Below are 20,259 nucleotides of genomic sequence, written 5' to 3' on the forward strand. Positions count from 1 at the left end.
TTAAGATGGTCTATCTGCCTTAGCCACACTTCATTCTCATTTCTGACACATGAACTACCCCTCTCCAGAAGTACTGAAGTATTGTAGACAGACTGAATGGGCTTTGGAGGCTTGGATTTGTGGGGACCAACTACTTCTTGGTTGGGGGATCTTGGACAAGTCATTTAATCTATTTGAGATTCAGTTTCTTAGCCATGAGATGGATAAAGTGTTGACCTCTCAAAGATTGTTGTGAGAATCCAGTGAAATTACATATGTGAAACCTACTTGAGAAAGTGCCTACTAGGCAGGTTTCACATATATAATTTCATTGAGTGAAAAGCACTTTGTAAGCAGTGACTCCTCATCTTCAGCAATTCTACCTATTATTAGGCTTTGTCTTGAAAAGACGATCTCCATCCAGACTTGAGGCAAGAGACATCTTCATCTCAAAGGTTCCAGCCTACACTGGCCACTCGCTCCTCCAGAATGCAAGTTCCCTGACAGTCACTGAAGTCCTCGTCTTCCTTCTTGATCAGTAGTATACTAGCCAATTCAGTTCCAGAGGAACAAATTGAGCATCTATTGTGTGCTAGTAAGGACTTGATACCTACTGCCTCATTTAACCTTCACAGCACAGTGAAGGGAGGTGCCATATAGGAGGTACTATTATCCCCCACTTTAACTGATGAGCTCAAAAGATGAAGTCAAACCTTCCCTAGGTTATAGGAAGTAGCAGGATTGAAGTTGCCATCTTGCCTCCAGGTTTGCAGGAAAGGCGCATGCAGCCACACCCTGCCCTCTGCATTGGCCTGGTTTTCTTTCATCATTCCTCCTCTGTAAACTCAACTGTAGGGGCATGTGGTGATGGAAGGGCTTCCTGACTGCAGACTGTCAGTGTGTGTGTGAATGTCTGTGTGTGTATATAAATAATATATATATTTTTTTGAGACAGGGTCTTACCCTGTCACCCAGGGACTGCAGTGGCATGATCATGGCTCACTGCAGCCTTGACCTCTGGGGCCCAAGAAATCCTCCCACCTCAGCCTCCCAAGTAACTGGGACTACAGGTGTATGCTACCATGCCTGGCTAACTTTTAAATTGTTTTTGTAGAGACAGGGCCTCCCTATGTTGCCCAGGCTGGTGTTGAACTCCTGGGCTCAAGCAATCCTCCTGCCTCAGCCTCCCAAAGTGCTGGGGTTACAGGCCTGAGCCACGGTACGTGGCCAACTAATTCTTTTTTTTTTTCACTGAATCATTTGTGAGTCGGCTGTAATACTAGATTTCATTCCTAAATATTGCAGCATATACTTATTAAGAATTAGGAGGACATTCACCTACATAAACACAATACAATGATCACCCTCAGTATTGGTACAATAATATTATCTAATATAAAATGTTTATTCAAAATTTTCCAATTACCACATTAATGTCCTTTATAGCTATTTTTTCCTTCTAATTCAAGATCTAATCAAGGAGCACACTTTGCATTTAGTTGTCAAATATCGTTAATCTCCTTTAATCTGGAGTAATTGTTCAATCTTTTTGTATGTTTCAGGATATTGACGTTTTTGAAGAGTCTAGGCCAACTATTTTGCAGAATATCTTTCAATTTGGATTTAACCACTTGTTTCCTGATTAATAAATTCCGACTAAGCATTTTTTGGCAGGAATACTACATAGATGATGCTGTGTCCTTCTCAACGCATTGTGTCAAGAAGCCCATGATATCAATTTTATTTATGGATGATGTCCAGAAGATCTCTCTATGTAAAGGAACATTTTCTCCTTTGCAATTAATAAGTAATATGGGAAACATTATTTTGAGATCAGATGAATATCTAGCTTCCCAATAACATTTTTTAACTAATGTTTTTAAACCTAAAGGAATTAAAGATACTACTCCTTTCTAGCTAGAATTGAGCTTTATTCATTTTAAAAATATATACATTTTAAATTGCTACATAATAGATATACATACTTTTGGGGTACATGATATTTTGATACATTCATATGATGTGCAATAGTCAAATCAGGATAATTGAGATATCCATCACCTTGAACATTTATGATTTCTTTATGCTGGGAATATTCAAATTATTCTTTACTAGCTATTTTGAAATAACAATGGATTGTTGTTTGCTATAGTTACTCTGTTAATTTATTGAACACTAGGTCTTATTTCTTCTACCTACCTGTATATTTGTACCCATTAATCAACCTGTCTTCATCCTTCCCACCTCCCTACCCTTCCTGGCCTCTGATAACCACCAAACTACTCTCTATCTTCAAATAAAGAAAATGTGGTGCGTATATATATACTATATAGATATACTATATATATATACTATATATAGTATATATATAATATATATCTATATAATAAATATAGATATATAGTATATCTATATGGTATATATATTATATAGTATATCTATATAGTAATATATTATATATATACTATATATAGTGTATATATAGTATATCTATATAGTACATATATAGTATATCTATATAGTACATATATAGTATATCTATATAGTACATATATAGTATATCTATATAGTACATATATATAGTATATCTATATAGTATTTATATAGATATACTATATCTATGTAGTATATATATATATAATGGAATATTATTCAGCCACCAAAATAATGAAATCTTGTCATTTGCAGCAATATGGATGGAACTGGAGATTATTTTGTTAAGTGAAATAAGCCAGGCACAGAGTCAAATATCACATGTTCTCACTTATACATGGAGCTTCAAACGTGGATCTCATAAGATAGAAAGCAGCTTGGTGGTTATAGAAACTGGGATTTACTCATTTTTTAAAAAATCTCCAATGCCAACACAGAGTAGTTGTTTAAATATGTATTAAAATTATGATCAATTGTAATATTGATCAGATGTGGCCTAATTATTCCCCAACTAAAGTATTTGCTTTCCCTGACCTGTCAGTAACCTGGCAGTGACCTCTCCCAGCCTAAAGTTTTATTCTCCATGAAATAAATAAAGCTTCTCTACTAAGGCTCCCTGCCATGTTTTTGATTTCTTCTTTCTTTAAAATTATTTATTCTATATTTTCATGAGAGTCTTCACATAATCTCTAGACCTTTGACGTCAGCCTCTTTCTTCAGCCTGAAGGCATTGAAGAAAAACAGGGTACAAAAGACTGGGGCCCCTACTTATATAAAGCTGTAATCTAATCGTTAATAAATGGGAACTCTAAGCTTACATTTATGTCACTGTCTTGGGGGAGGAGAGAAATGTTACCTTATAGTGCTTTACATCTTGGTTCTATGCAGATAACCCATGGGCCTCCACATGTTTACTATACGTTTTATAAGTCATAGTCCACCGCCATAAGCCCCAGGGAACTTAAAGAATTTAGATACAAGGAGCTGAACTCCTTAGTTTAAACAATTCAATCATTTATGCATTCAACAAATTAGGGTTTTTTTTTTCCAAAAGAGCATATTCTCATCTTCTAAATCTAGAAAATCTTTTCCAATATGTTATTGTTGACCACTTCACAGATGATTGAGTGGGGAGGGAGAAGAGAGACATTAAGAAAAATTCGGAATTGTATGAACCTATGTGTAATTTTTAAACAGCTGTAATCATGGCATATTGTTTTCCTTCTAGATCCACGTCTCCATTAGCAAGACTTCATGGTTCTTCTATTTTGGAGAGGCACCACCTGGAGTACAGTAAAACTCTGTTGCAGGATGAGGTACGTAAACCTCTCTTTAAGACAGCTAAACACAAATTCTGGATCAAAGCACTAACCCACAGAAAATGCTTGGAAAAAGGGTGGCCTTGAGTTACAGCAGTTGATAGTGTATACCTTTATTGAAATCAATTGATAGAAATTGCTATATTGAAATAGTTTTTGAACAGCCAAGTTGGAAGTAGCTGAGACAGGTGAAGAGAGCCATGGAAAGTCACAGAATCTCTGTGGGTCTGTAGGGAAAGAAGAAAAGGCTTATGGTGGATACAAAAGTGCTCCGTGCACCCCAAGCATATGTAAATGTAAAGGGGAAAGGAGGCTACATGGTCACTGATTTTGTTATTCATTCATGGGGCATATGCTTACAGCATGGTCTATGCCTTTAAGAAAGTCAAGTGTTCATAGTGGAGTGTATTCACACATTCTTGCATTGCTATAAAGAAATACCTGAGACTGGGTAATTATAAACAAAAGAGGTTTAATTCACTCCCAGTTCTGCAGGCTGTACAGGAAGCATGGCAGCATCAACCTCTGGGCAGGCCTCAAGGAGCCTACAATCATGTTGGAAGCTGAAGGGGGAGCGAGCACTTCACATGGCCAGAACAGAAGGAAGAGAAGTGGGGGGGAGGTACCACATACTTTTAAACAACCAGATTTCATGAGAACTCACTCAGTATTGTGACCAAGGAGGATGGGGCTAAACCATTCTTAAGAAACACTGCTCGCAAAATCCAATCACCTCCCACCAGGACCCACTTCCAACATTGGGGATTACAACTGAACATGGGGTTGGGTGGAGACACAGATCCAAACTATATCGTGGAAGTAGGCATGACTTAGCTACCATCAGAGAGGCACTGAGCCATGCTCTGAGAGTTCCAAAGGGAGAAAGCACATTTGTGTGAAGACTGTGGCAGCAGAAAGGGGCAAAGAGGGTGGGATCAGAGATGGCTTTCTGCAGGAGTGGCTCGGCCCCTTGAATTCATTGTGAATTGCACATATTACGTACTACTAATCTTCCAGAGAGGGTAGTCATTCTTCTTCCCTTGATCAATTTTATTGAAGGGGTATATGGGCATGTGGAAAGTTGTGGATGTTGTCTAATTATACTTTCTTAAGAATGTTCCAAACCAAAAATGATTAAGGTGAGTCATTAGATTGAGGGGAGCACTGTTTTGTCACAGGCAGTGAACTTGTTTAGAATCACATGCTCATTAGGATACATGAGCCCTCTGGAGAGTGGGCTTTTCTCAGTTTTAATAATAATCTTTTATTAAAAGCTCAGAATATACAGAAAGATATCCAAGTTTAGAGAGAATACTAAATTCTTCTAGGTAATGAAAATCCAAGATGGTCCTCTTAAGCCAAGCAGGAAAATCTCATAAGGCAGAGCAACTGGGCAGAAAAATGGAAAAAGAAGAAAACCACTTGCGTTGTTTTAACAATCTGTGATTGACACAGCACCCAACACCATTGCCATCCCAAACCTGCTGTGGCATTTCTAATTCCGCAATGCGCTTGGCAAAGCGCTAACCTCGTATGAGTCCAGATGGTGGTTCTCAGACATGGGTACCTGGACCAACTCTTTCGGACTCATTAATTTAACAGGGTGGGGGCAGACAGGCTGTTAAGGCACAGATCCCGGGCCCCATTCTCCACTTACTGACCAGACTCTCTGGAGTTTGGGCCTGGGAATCTGTATTTTGAACCAGAACCCTTTTAATTCTGATATGCAGACAGAATCTCTCCCTGCAGCAGAATTCACAGCATAGGTAACACCTGTTCTATGAGAATTAAAAGAAGGAGCGGAACTGAAAGTAACTCAGGAATGTAAGAGTAAATTGTTATTACCTAATTTGTTATAAGTCTTTGTTTTGCTGTTTGGGACAATCTTCGGTTTCTGAGTAAGAATTTTCTGTAAATCCCCCTGTTTATATGATACCACAGTGAGGTAGCATCAAATGTCATGTATCGCATAATCATACAGTCACCTACTAAAACAAAATACTGTTTTAAAACAGCAGCCAAATATCTAAATGCTTAACACTGGAAGGCTCCTAGTTTCTTAAATGTTTTTCCTTCTGGGATTTGGCAGTTTAGAGTTACAGTTTTCCATCTGAATTTTTTTTAATGTTATTTACTTTGCAGTCTGAACTGGCTTTGATGGCTATATAAAGACTTATTATTCTTTCTGAAAAGGAATATTGCATCTCAGTAATCTATACCATCTTTTCAAGGACCTCTCTGTAATACCCTTCAACCTGCTAATTGCAGACTTTTAAAGCCTTGTCAATAGAGTCGCTAGGCAATGCAGTCACACAGAGCCTGTTTATGAGCAGTCAAATTGGACACACACACAAAAAGATTGTTACCTATCAGATATTCTTTTTACATTTTGGGGAGACAATGTAGTTCTTGTATTTTTTTCATTCTCTAAAGAAAATATACACATTAAAAATTTTAATTTTTTTAAATAAGGGAAATCCTTGGGATTTATCCAGTAATTTCAGCATCTGTGGGCATTACTCAGACATTTTGTTTTGCATATTATAAGGCTTTGAACTGCAATGTCCTTCTATCCTAGCAGAGATGGATTCACTGCTTTGAGGAATAGAACTGCCTGTACTCTAAACCAGACAGAAATCAATGCTTTAACCCAAATGAATGGGTGGAAACTTCGTTAGCCAAATTTGTACGAGTATAAATTTTAATACTAGAATATACTGTAGGAATGACAAAATATATTGCTCAACATAAATAACAAAATCCTGTTATTATTCAGAATATCTCTTTCCAAAGCGTATGATAATTTTATTTATGCTTTTTCTTATCAACCGCATCAGCCTGCCCCATTTTACACATAGAAATGTGAAGGAGAAATCAAATACCTTGTGTACTGCCACTAGCAAGGCAAGAACATGTTGGCAATATTCTCTTGCGGGCGTCATAGGCACCACGCTGAAGACTAGAACGGCCTGTACTTTCCCTGGCCTCAGCTAGCTCGAGAGCCACGATCTGAATGAATTAAAGCCATTTCTACCTGTTTGGGGTGTGCTATGCAGAATTCATATTTCTATCGCCATTTCAATAGTCAGGGAAAATAAAATAGATTCTTTCCGTGAGCAAATGAAAGCAGCTGAGCAAGTCAGAGCCCGTGGCCAGGGGCTGGGAAGTAGGTCTCCTTTCTCGTCTAGTGCACCTGTCTCCACATAATGTCTTCAACACAATGCTCAAAAACAAATGGAATATTACATATTTATATATGTATTCAATAATCATTAATAGTTGCAAAAGTTACATAGGCCCACTATAAAAATTCAAACAATAGGAAAAACATCAAAGACAAATATTTTTTAAATTGCTTCAAATCCTACCATCCAGAAATCGATATTTCATTAACGTCTAATGAACCTCATTGCAGTCACCCTGCGGATATATACAGGAAGCATGGAGAGAAAGGACTCCATGTGTTCCCACTACCCAAGCTATTTTTTTAAGCCAGAGTTGGTTTTTAATCAACTTCATTGAAGTATATGTACAATAAACTGCATCTCTTATTTTATTTTATTTTTAAGACAGAGTCTCATCCTGTTGCCCAGGCTGGAGTACAGTGGCATGATCTCGACTCACTGCAACCTCTGCCTCCTGGGTTCAAGACATTCTCGCACCTCAGCCTCCCAAGTAGCTAGGATTACAGGCATGCACCACCATTCCCGATTAATTTTTGTATTTTTAGTAGAGGCAGGGTTTCACCATGTTGGCCAGGCTGGTCTCGAACCCCCGACCTCAGGTGATCCACCCACGTTGGCCTCCCAAAGTGCTGGGATTACAGGTGTGAGCCACCATGCCTAGCCTAAACTGCATCTCTAGAGTGCCCAATTCCATGAGTTTTGACTATTTTATATACCTGGGAAACCAGCACCACAATCAAGATGCAGAACACTTCTATCATCCAAGTAATTGCTCATATCATGCCCCTTCACAGCACATCCCACTCTCCACTCCCAGCCCTAGGCGGCAACCATTGAAATGTTTTCAGTTGCTATGGATTAGTTTGCATTTTCTAGATTTTATATAAGTGCAATCATACAATTAGCACAATAATAGAATAATCATGCAATCAATCACACTCTTTTGCACTGGTTTCTTTCATGCGGAATAATAATTTTTAGATTACTCATGTTGTGTATGTCCATGATTCATTCCTTTTTTTAGAGATGGGGTCTTGCTCTGTTGCCAAGACTGGAGTGCTGTGGCACAGTCATAGCTCTCTGCAGCCTCAACCTCCTTGGCTCAAGCAAACCTCCTACCTCTGCCTCCCAAGTAGCTGGGACTACAGGCATGAGTCTCTCTACCTGGCTAATTTTTTGTATTTTTTGTAGAAATACATTCTTGCTATGTTGCTTAGGGTGGTCTTGAACTCCTGGGCTGAAGCAATCCTCTCTCCTTGGCCTTCCAAAGCACTGGGATTACAGGTGTGAGTCACTGTGCCCAGCCAATTCATTCTTTTTCATTGCTAAGTAGAATCCCTTTATCTTAAATAAAAGTTATTGCATTTGACTTTATTTGAATTTAACAGAAGAAATGTTTTTTAAATGGAAGGAATTGCAGAACTTCACATAATGGTGTCTTTATCACAAGAAATGTTAGCTCTTAAAGAGCCCTCTAAAATGAATAACAAATGACTATGAAAAATTACAAAAAGCTGTAGCGAACATTTAGATGTTTGACATTTTTAAGCTATATGTGTTAACTTTACAGTATCTACTAACTCCCTTCTATGAAATATGAAGGAATTGGTATACTTTTTCCCACATATCTGTTCTATGTGATATTAATTTTTTTTTACCATTATCAATATTTATAAAATTACATTTTGCTCTGTAATTTCCACTACTGTTTATTTTAATTCAACTTTTAATTGAGTCCAGTACTTATTGACTCTACATTTTCATATAAGTTTTGTAATTGATTTGTCAATTTACAAACACACATACACAAACTTGTTGGTATTTTGGTTGGAATTGCGCTGGCTCTATGGATTATTTTGTGTTCTTGTGGTCATTTCATGCATAGGTTTTGCACTTGTTCCCCTCTGAAAATTACTCATCCCTGAATGGAGCCAACTATCTGTTGAGCACCATGGAGGAAGGGCAGGAATGAGCTGGGGAAATCCTCAGCTTCCAATTTGTTGTCTCAAACATTCTGTCACCAATTCTAAGGAACACACCTGTATTAGTCTGTTTTCACACTGCTATAAAGCTACTACCCAAGACTGGGTAATTTATAAAGAAAAGAGGTTTAATTGACTACAGTTCTGCACTGCTGGGGAGGCCTCAGGAAACTTACAATCATGGCTGAAGGAGAAGGGGAAGCAAGGCATGTCTTACATGGTGGCAGGCAAGAGCGTGTGAGAAAGAGCAAGGAAGTGGCACACTTAAAACCATCAGCTTTTGTGAGAACTCCCTCACTATCATGAGAACAGCGTGGGAGAACTGCCCCCATGATTGAATCACCTCCTTCCAGGTTCCTCCCCCAACACCTGGGGATTACAATTCGAGATGAGATTTGGGTGGGGACACAGAGCCATATCAACATCTCTTTGATTTTGTTTTCCTGAAGTTGGTAAAGCTCATATTGAGCAAAGCCCATGAAGCTCCAGGCCTTCTATTTGGGATCTGGCCATTGCTGTCCACCTTCCCTCCTTTACTTCTTGTTACCTATGGCGATGTCTTTGGTTAGGAGATTGAATATCAGAAGTCAATATAAATGTACATCAGCATAACTTCTCCATCAACTTCTCTTTTGCTGTTGTTTTGTGTTGTCAAAGTAGGTCTTGAAAGGAATTCCTTGCTTCTCCTGTGTGCTGGGCACATCTTGAGACCTCTTGCTCTAATTAAAGGATCACTGAGTCTGTGTTTACTTACTAAACAAACAAAAAACCCAACTTGTGTGCAAGTGTGTGTGTATGTGCATGTGTGTGTGTGTGTGTGTGTCCCACTTTGTTCCAAAGAGGATTTGATGGAGCTTCGAAGAATACATACAACACTAAAGAAAAAGAAAATGAGGACTAATGGAAAAATAAGGAAAATGAGGTGAGCATAGTAAAGGCCATACATACCCAAAATATATACAATAAGGTACATAAATGTACCTTATTGTATTTATCAGACATGGGCCACAAATTTGGCCAAAATGTTTATCAGACACAGGCCACAAATTTGGCCAAGTGCTTTCTAGCAACATATACAAAAACAGGAATGGGATCTTTTATATGAATCTATATCCACAACTTAATAAGTCAATTAGAAGCGCTTCTTTCAAGAACCTCAGGTGTGAAATGGAGAACAGAGAAAATCTAAAAGAATGTAGAATTAAGAAAGAGTTTTTCAATTAGGAGACTTGTACATGTCTTTAGATAAAAATGAAAATGAGTGAGAAGAAAAAGGTATGAATGAAATGCAGATATGTAGTGCTATATACAAAAGAAGCAGTACTGAAATGGTGACTATAAACCCTTTTTCTTCATTATATCAATTTTTAAAAATCCAGTATTGACTCATTTTGAAAAGTAAGATAGTTTTTGATAATCTATCAACTTTAATACAGCTGTTTTATTATTTTGGATTGGAAAAAGGTATAACAGATTAAACAGTATTTGTCACGTTTCTATATATTTCTTTATATATAGCTTTTTCTTTCACATTTATTAAATAGCAACAAGTGTCCAGGTTTACAAATTAAGCAATATGCACTAAAACAATTGGTGCATAATAAATCTGATTTATTTGATTGGTTGTAGATTATATACTCGGCACAATCTGACACTTGGTAGAGACGAGGAAGTCTCTGTCCCAAGGAATTATTTCTCTGAATTCAGCAGTCTGTTTTGCTTTTTTAAATGACTTAATGTGCTATAAATATTAACTTGTCTAAAGGTTTAAGGCATTTTCACACATTCCTCCCCTCCCCCTACTTTTTTTCCTAGTATAGCAATCAAGGTTGGCTTCAAATATTATTAATTTGCCAAGTATGTATCTGAGTCACATAATAAACATCACTTTGGGAACATAGCAATGTTCATCAGTGAACAAATAAAGGCAGTGATTCCCTGATGTCAGTATGCCACTGGATTGTTCCAAAATCAGGGGCAGGTTAAGTGGGATCAAAATGGTCCCACTTACTTTTCCCCTTCCTGGTAATCCAGACCAGGTTGAAAATAACCTGTATCCAGATTTGGTTCAGAGATTCTGGACTGATATGTCCAATAGGCTTCTGTGAAATGTCCCAAGTAAGAAATTGATTTTGGGGCCAGGCACAGTGGCTCACGCCTGTAATCCCAGCACTTTGGGAGGCCGAGATGGGCAGATCCCTTGAGGTCAGGAGTTTGAGACCAGCCTGGCCAACATGGTGAAAACTCATCTCTACTAAAAGATACAAAAATTAGCTGGGCATGGTGATGGGTGCCTGTAATCCCAGCTATTTGGGAGGCTGAGGCAGGAGAATCGCTTGAACCCAGGAGGCAGAGGCTGAAGTGAGCCAAGATTGTGCCACTGCACTCCAGCCTGGGCGACAGAGTAAGACTCCATCTCAAAAAAAAAAAAAAAAAAAACATTGATTTTGATCCAGATAATCTCTCTTTTGTTTTTGTATTTAGACTGGTCAACACTCATTGCTTCATTTTAGCTATTTTAAAAGTTTAACTATAGTTGCTATGAAGAACTCATTATGTTGACAAAACAAATCACAATTTTCCTTTCTATTACTTAGATATGCTTTGTAAAACACCACTTTTCTTGTCCTAGAAAATGCTATAAAAAGATAACTTAAGTGAAGATTTATATAAGGCATAGTGTAGTGTCTAAAACTTGAGTTCTTGTCCAACGATTGCTTTCTAATATTTCAATCTTCTGAAATGACTGAGCCATATTTGGTCTTAGGTTTGCAATTCTATTTCTACCTGGACCTAGCCTCATAACTTTACATAATAATAATAATGATACAACAATAAATTTTAACAGCAATTTACAGTTTTAAAATGCGTTCCCAGTTGTCATTTCATTTGATTGAGCATTCCACAGATAGTAATTGAGCATAAACTAAGTGCTAGGCAGTTAGGCAGGGCAGCTGTTATTATGCCCATATGAGAAAACAAATGCTCACAGATGTTAAGCAAAGTCTCTAGGATTATACGACTGCCAAAGTGGGGAAACCAGGAAATGAACCTGGGTTCCCTCTTGAGAGGTAATGTAGTGTGGTGCAGAGATTAGGAGCACAGACTCTGGAACCATGCTGCACTGGCTTAGACACCTGTTCTGCCACATTCTAGCTGTTTAACCTTGGGCAAGTTACTTCACCTCTCTGTGCTGGGGTCTGTTGTGAAGAGATTAAGAATATTCACAAAGCACTTAGAGCCTGGTAGGTAGTAAGATCTAAGTAAGTGTTTACTGTTATTATTTGGTGTTCAGGCCAGTATTGTCTTTGACATTATGCTACTTCTCTCTTTATATAGTTTGATAGACTATCTCCTCTTTCTTTCCAGTGGAATTTTTCTGTATTCTGTAACTGTCAGATTCATTTGGCAAAATCACTATATATCTGTCATTTGGCCTGTATGACTAAAATGGTCTATTTGGAATAAGTGGGCTTTAAGAAACCACCCCCAGCTTATATTCTCATTTTCTTTCTTTCTTTCTTTCTTTCTTTTTTTTTTTTTTTGAAACAGGGTCTCGCTCTGTCACCCAAGCTGGAGTGCAATGGCACAGTCTCAGCTCACTGCAACCTCCAGTCCCCAGGGTTAAGCAACCCTACCACCTTGGCCTCCTGAGTAGGTGGGACCCCAGGCACACAGCACCACACCCAGCTATTTTTGTATTTTCGTATTTTTAGTAGAGACGGGAGTCTCACCGTGTTGCCCAGGCTGGTCTCGAACTCCTGAGCTCAAGCCATCTACCCACCTCAGCCTCCCAAAGTGCTGGGATTACAAGCATGAGCCACCATGCTCGGCCTATATTCTCATTTTCTAGAATGCTAAGAAATGAAGCAGACCCTTATGTGAAGAGATGTAATGAGAAACTCTTTGAAGAAAGGTCTAGTTAAGTCTTGGTAAAATAGAATTGCATGAAAACATTTTAAGGATAATGTGGAAGGATTTCATTATTTTTTCCTACATATACATGAGTATGAGTGTAATTTGCAATTTCTGAAAGACCAGTGGTTTCTATGATCAGTCTAAAATTACCTGGTAGATAAAGTAACATGTCTGACAGTTGGACTTCTCCCAGAAATTCTTTATTAAAGCTCCTCAATTAATACAAGCACATTTTTAATCTATTGTTATTTATTTTAATGGTCCTGGAAGAAAACATTTATTTACTCCAAAAAGTTAAACACTGATTACATGAATATTGGCTAACAGTATCTATTTTTATAGTTTAAATTAAATTATCTTACTTAAAGTATAGTAAAGGGGTTTACTTAGTCCATGAGATAAAAACTAAAAGCAAGCCAAAAAAAAAAAAAAAAAAAAGGAAGGAAAACAAAAAAACAACCAAACAAAAAAGTGTTGAAAGACTTTTAAATTTTCTTCTTGTTAAGCATAGTTTCATTTGTTCAATCAGAGGCAAATTATTGATAGCATTTTATTGTGAATTTTCATCTTACAGAGTTTAAACATCTTCCAGAACCTAAATAAGCGGCAGTTTGAAACAGTTATTCATTTGTTCGAGGTCGCGATAATAGCAACTGACCTGGCTTTATATTTCAAGTAAGTACATAACTCTGCGCAGTGGAATGCCCTATACTCTGTGTGGTTTTACCTTCCATAAATTATCTGTTGCATTAATGTTAAAAGACATTTATTCACACACATACACACACACACACAGACACACACACACACATACACACACATACACACACACACAATTTGCTCTCCTTTTGGATTACCAAGTAGAGTATCTTCAAGACAGATGCCTGCCAGTAAATTTACTAGACATCTGGGAACATATTTTAAAAACATAAGCTCATGATATTAAGTAGGTTGCTATCCAAAGGAGTTTGAATTGCAGAATATGCAGCCAAGTTTGTGCCTTGCCAAAAGAGTGAAGCCAAGAGACCTCTCAAGGTGGCTTTTTGTCCAGGTGAATTCCCTATGGTCCAGAATCTGGTATTTTAATGTTTCAGGCTCAGAAATTTAATTCTGTCAAAGTCTGGGAGCTGAACAATTTTGGTGGCATTGACACACATTAACCAAACTTACAAAACTGAGTCATATATAACAGAGAGCCAGCCTATTTACAACAGTAATATTGCCAAGGAGACCAGATACTCCCAGTTATCTCCACATTTTCTCATAAGTGAACTATAAAGTTGCTTGATGAAAATGGGTTAGAACAAGATGAACTAGTTACAGGATTGAAATGTTCAGTGGCTTGGGCATTGTCAAATTATGCCTTTCTGATCCTTCTTTATTAAATATTTATTTATTAATTATTATTATTATTATTATTATATATTATTATACAGGTCTCACTCTGTCACCTGGGCTGGAATGCAGTGGCACAACCTCGGGTCACTGCAATCTCGGCCTCCCAGGTTCAAGCGATTCTCCTGCCTCAGCCTCCTGAGTAGCTGGGACTTCAGGCTCCCACCACCACGTCTGGCTAATTTTTATATTTTTAGTAGAGATGGGTTTCACCATGTTGGCCAGGCTGGTCTTGAACTCCCGACCTCAAGTGATCTGCCCACCTCGCCCTCCCAAAGTGCTGGGATTACAGGTGTGAGCCATTGCACTGGGCCTGAATATTTAATTATTAAATAGTTCAACGTGAAGACAAATACTAAGAATAATAAAATAGATATCCAAATATCCATAGCCCAGATTTAACAAATGTGAAATTTTGCCATATTTACCTCAGATTTTGCTTTATAAGGAGAAAAAAACTAGTGATGCAATTGAGGTATTCCACCCCTACTCCACTATGAAAAATCAACCTTCCCTTCTTCCACAAAGATATGACCATCTGACGTTGATGTGTATTCATCATTTCCATCCATGTTTTTATATGGTATTGTTGTGTGTTGTTTTTTTTGTTTGGTTTCTTGGTTTTTTTGAGACGGAGTCTCACTCTGTCACCAGGCTGGAGTGCAGTGGCGCAATCTCGGCTCACTGTAATCTCTGCCTCCTGGGTTCAAGTGATTCTTCTGCCTCAGCCTCCCGAGTAGCTAGGACTACAGGCATGCATCACCACGCCTGGCTAATTTTTTTTTTTTTTTTTTTGTATTTTAGCAGAGATGGGTTTTCACCATGTTGGCCAGGATGGTCTCTATCTCCTGACCTCGTGATCCACCCATCTCGGCCTCCCAAAATGCTGGGATTACAGGCGTGAACCACCTCACCCGACCTGTTGTGTTTTCAAATTGTCCATAAGTGGTATCATACTGTCTGTACATACCTTTCTGCAACTTGCTTTATTCATGCAACATTGTGTTTCAAAGATTTATCATTGATAATAAATGGAGCTCCAATGCATCCATTTTAACTGAATAGAGTATTCAACTGTTGAATATTCATAATTAATTTACCCAGTCTTCTATTCATAGACTTTTCAATAGTTTCTAATTTTTCATCATTGCCTACAATGCTACCTTGTATGTCCCTGTATATATATGAGAGTTTCTCTAAATGTAAAAGTGACAATGCTGTAGGATTTGCATGTCTTCAATTTCATGCTACATTACAAAACTGCACTCCTGAGAAGTTGTGCCAGTTAGCACTCCCACCCACAGTGTACAAGAGTTCCAGCTGAGTGAGGTGGCTCGTGCCTGTAATCTCAGCACTTTGGGAGGCCAAGGCAGGAGGATCACTTGAGGCCAGGAATTTGAGACCAGCCTGGGCAACATAGCAAGACCCTGTCCCTACAAAAAAATTTAAAAGTTAGCCAGGCATGGTGGAGCATGCCTGTAGTCCCAGCTACTTGGTAGGCTGAAGTGGGAGGATCCCTTAAGCCTAGGAGTTCAAGGCTCCAGTGAGCTAGGATCAAGCCATTCCACTCCAGCCTGAGTGGTAGAGCAAGACTCTGTCTCAAAAAAAAAAAAGAAAAGAAAGAAAGAAAAAGAAAAATACCATATCTGAACTACTCTTGAACTCAGCAAATTCAAAATTTATTTTGCTAATATAATGAGTGTGAGATAATATCTTATTGTTCAAATTTGTAGTTTCTTGATTAGTAGTGAGACCAGCTGGACATCCATGTGTTTTGGGTTCCAACTTTTTGTTGGCTATATGTGTTGTGATATCTTATCATAGTTTGGGGCCTTTATTTTTAGGTTATGGTCTCTTTTCTCATATGTAATTTTTTATTTACTTTCATTTCTAAAGAGGCAGGGTCTTGCTTTGTTGCCCAGGCTGGTTTAAAAGTCCCGGCTTCAAGCAATCCTCCCAACTTAGTCTCCCAAAGTGCTGGGATTATAGATGTGAGCCACTGCACCCGGACTTATATGTAATTTTTTCGTTGTAATGTATTCCAAGTTACCTGTTTTTTTTTTCTTTCTCTCTCTCTCTCTTTATGGTTTGTGCTTTTTCTGCCTTAAACCCTTTCTGAGCCAAGGTTATACCACCATTCTCTGCTCTCGTATCTTCTGGCCCTGTAGACTTTGCTATGTGGACATCACAATGCAAAGTGGGAACATGAAATCTGAAAAGCATGTATTTAAGATATTTTTTCTCTGTTTTCATATGCTAAAATTGTTGCTCACAGCTGTATCTTTTCTAGGAAGAGGACCATGTTTCAAAAAATTGTTGATGCCTGTGAACAAATGCAAACAGAAGAAGAAGCCATCAAATATGTAACTGTTGATCCAACCAAAAAAGAGATTATCATGTAGGTAGTTAAAATTGTATTTCTCTCGTTTTTTGTAAAAATAACTTATTTTGTACTTATTTCTATTTTAAAATTTTTTGTTTTCTTCTTAAGGGCAATGATGATGACGGCATGTGACTTGTCTGCTATCACCAAGCCCTGGGAGGTACAAAGTCAGGTGAGTCCAGTTAAGTTTTCTTTTCTGTCACACTGTCAGGTACTGCCTAGGTCCCATGTAAATGTCCGCCTAAAGATCTTAGGCAACCTCAGAATTCTGAAAAATTACAAATATTAGTGAGACTAGGCAATTTGATTAGGCCCTAGAATAAGGCAAATAGAAGGAACTTTGGAAGGAAAATGCTTTCTTGAAAGAATTCTTTAACATTGAAACACTGTAAACAATTTATATAAAATTATCCAAGAAATGTCTGAGTTTTTAAACAGAGGAGTGTATTAGCCTGTTCTCATGCTGCTGCTAATAAAGACATATCCGAGACTGGGTAATTTATAAAGGAAAGAGGTTTAATGAACTCACAGTTCCACATGGCTGGGGAGGCCTCACAATCATGGTGGAAGATGAAGGAAGAGCAAAGGGATGTCTTATGTGGTGGCAGGCAAGACAGAACGTGTGCAGGGGAACTCCCCTTAAAACCATCGGATCTTGTGAGACTTACTTAATATCACTAGAACAGCACGGGAAAGATTTGACCACATGATCCAATTACCTCCCACTGGGTCCTTCCCATGAATTGGGAATTATGGGAACTACAATTCAAATGAGATTTGTGTGGGGACATAGCCAAACTATATCAATGAGGTAAGTCAGAACAAGATCAGGATGCATCGTTAGTGTTTTCCTCTGTCAAGGGTGTTTTTGCTCCTACAGTCTCTTCTTCAATGTGCTGTGAATTATAAGAAGGCACTGACTGTGAGATGATGTCTAAGGCTGCCTTCCACTGAAGTTCTTCCCCCACCTTGGGGAGGCACTAGTCTACCACTTGCTTTCTTACTAATGGATGAAAAAACCTTCCTTTATCCTCCAATAATTTCTAGGGAAACCCCTAAGCAGAAGAGAGCCCAGAATTAAATGGGTTTAACTGTAAAAGTGGGTTGTATCTTTTTAAAAAGATAGAATAATTAGAACTCAGTGTAGGGGAGAAAAAATATCTATTTCTCACCCATCCTAGCTTCATGACTGAGGCCCCTATAACAAAAGACAGATTAACAAGAGAAAAGCATACACATTTATTTGTTTTACATGTAATACAGGAGCCTTCGTGAGGAAACAAAGACCCTAAGAAACAGTTAAACTTGTATGTTTTATGCTAGGTTGGATGAATTAGATAGTCATGGAGAAATAGAATTCAACAAAGAGGGTATGATCTAATCGTGAGGCAGCTTAGCAAGGCCGATTTGTTCAGATTCTTCTTGGCATCTTTGTGTCTCTGGCTCCTTTCCTCCAGGAATAGGGAGGGCACCTCTTGAATGAAGGTCTTATGATCTGCTTCAGGGGAAGGTCAGAAAATCCTTACCTGGTTTTATGACCTACTTCAGGGGAGAAGGTGGGGGGAAAGTGAGACTGATCTTCCTACTGCTTTAGTTTCCTCAAATTCCGTCACCTTAAAATATTTTGGGGCAGGGTGTCCTGAACTCCGTCACCATCAAGTCCAAAACCAAACACTTCCTCTCCTTCCACCTAGACATGCCTGCTCTTCTTCCTCTGTTCTTTATCAATGAGGTCACCCAAGATAGAAACCTGGGGTCTTGCTTGAGCTTATCTCCCTCATTTGAAAATCATTTATATCAGCCTTGCTAGTATCTCAGTTCTGACTTTTATCAGAACTATGGAGGCAGCCTCCTAATAGATGCTCACATCAACTCCACAACTCATCCTCTGACTTGCTGCCAGGATGTCTCTACACAGAGCTCAACTCAGCATTCTACTCCTTAAAAGGCTCATACTCCCCATTGCCAGAGGTTTCCAACTTTTTTCCCCAAAGAAGTAAAGTCTATTTTCTCCCAACAAAACTTGCCCAAAGATCACTTTATTGAAGAGAAAAAAGTAAAGCTACTTTAGCTTTCATCTCTCTTGGCCTCCACCTTCTTGGGCCCTAGAGCACTTCAGGGGAACCCTAGGCTCCAAGAGTAAAAGCACTGGCCTAGAGAATCAAATTCAAGCTTCCCGGCAAAATTTACATGGCCTGTCACTGCCTGTCCTCAACTCACACTCCCAGCATCAATTCCCATCACCTTCTCCCAGGTCATTGCTTCACACTCTAAGCCTGCACTCACAGAAGCTTTGTACGTTCATTTTATCTCTGCAAATATTCTTCCCCTCCTCTTTTCCTGGAAAACTACTCTTGTTCTTGACAATACAACAGAAATGCCACCTCCTTCCTTCTTGAAACTTATCTTTACTCCCTTCTCCCTGACCCATAGGACTTACATTATTATTGTTACAGCACTTACCACATTGTATACATCACTGTCTTCACTAGACTGTGAACATTTTAAAGAAAAAGATCACGCCTTATTCCTCTTGGCAAGCCTGGCTCATGCCAATGTAAAGGCAGCTAGCAGGTGTTCAATGAACTTGATTAATTTTTTTTTAGTGATATAAATTCATGCTGGAATATCCTCACACTGTAATTAGGTAAAGCTACATACTAATGGGTGTATGTCACATGTGAATTCACAGACATATGCTAGATGCTAACAGATAGGACAAAGAACAACTTGGGAAGTGTTAGAACTTGAAGCATAATATTTAATCCTATTTCTCCTTTTCATTGGTGAGAAGTGGTGGCAATAGTAAATGGGAGATAGATACTCCCAGAATAAGCCTAGAACACTGAAGTAGGAAGAAAAAGCTCCCCTTTCACATTTCAATATAATCTGTAAATGACCTCTTTTTAAAACTTAAGAGCATACGGTTTGATGGCACCTCAAGCATTGACTGTAAACTCGGTCCTTAAATGTCACTTGTACTAATAAAATGCAAGTTCTCTATTCATAAGTGGATTTAGTGAACCAAGCCTTTCTCATTTGCAGGTAGCACTTATGGTTGCAAATGAATTTTGGGAACAAGGAGATCTGGAGAGAACAGTGTTGCAGCAACAACCCATTGTAAGACCTTGACATAAAAATGTATTACTTATTAAAAGTTATCAGGACAGGCCAGGTGCGGTGGCTCACGCCTGTAATCCCAGCACTTTGCGAGGCTGAGGTGGGCAGATCATGAGGTCAAGAGATCGAGACTATCCTGACCAACATGGTGTAACCCCGTTTCTACTAAAAGTACAAAAATTAGCTGGCCATGGTGGTGCATGCCAGTAGTCCCAGCTACTCGGGAGGCTGAGACAGGAGAATCACTTGAACTCAGAAGGCGAAGGCTGCAGCGAGCTAAGATCGTGGCACTGCACCCAGCCTGGAGACAGAGTGAGACTCGGTCTCAAAAAAAAAAAAAAAAGTTATCAGGACGAATCAGTCTGTTTTGTTCACTACATCTTAGAAACCTGTCTTAAAGGATTTATTTCTCTTTCTAGCCTATGATGGACAGAAACAAAAGAGATGAATTACCTAAACTTCAAGTTGGATTTATTGATTTTGTTTGTACTTTTGTATATAAGGTAAGTAAGCAAATTATTTGGATTAAATACATAAACATTTGG

The 20,259-nt window shown here is 38.5% G+C and overlaps 1 protein-coding gene across 1 annotated transcript in view; it reads left to right on the plus strand.

Annotated features, from left to right (window-relative positions):
• Positions 1 to 20,259, plus strand: part of PDE6C (phosphodiesterase 6C) — a 52,686-nt gene that overhangs the window by 29,681 nt on the left and 2,746 nt on the right. The window contains exons 15-20 of the mRNA XM_054436725.1: positions 3,641 to 3,728; positions 13,391 to 13,491; positions 16,502 to 16,609; positions 16,703 to 16,766; positions 19,640 to 19,714; positions 20,134 to 20,217. Of these exons, the coding sequence (XP_054292700.1) occupies positions 3,641 to 3,728; positions 13,391 to 13,491; positions 16,502 to 16,609; positions 16,703 to 16,766; positions 19,640 to 19,714; positions 20,134 to 20,217 (520 nt within the window). The remainder of the gene's footprint in view (positions 1 to 3,640; positions 3,729 to 13,390; positions 13,492 to 16,501; positions 16,610 to 16,702; positions 16,767 to 19,639; positions 19,715 to 20,133; positions 20,218 to 20,259) is intronic.

The sequence above is a fragment of the Pongo pygmaeus genome, chromosome 8 (assembly GCF_028885625.2).
Source record: "Pongo pygmaeus isolate AG05252 chromosome 8, NHGRI_mPonPyg2-v2.0_pri, whole genome shotgun sequence".
In the NCBI taxonomy this organism is placed as follows: Eukaryota; Metazoa; Chordata; class Mammalia; order Primates; family Hominidae; genus Pongo; species Pongo pygmaeus.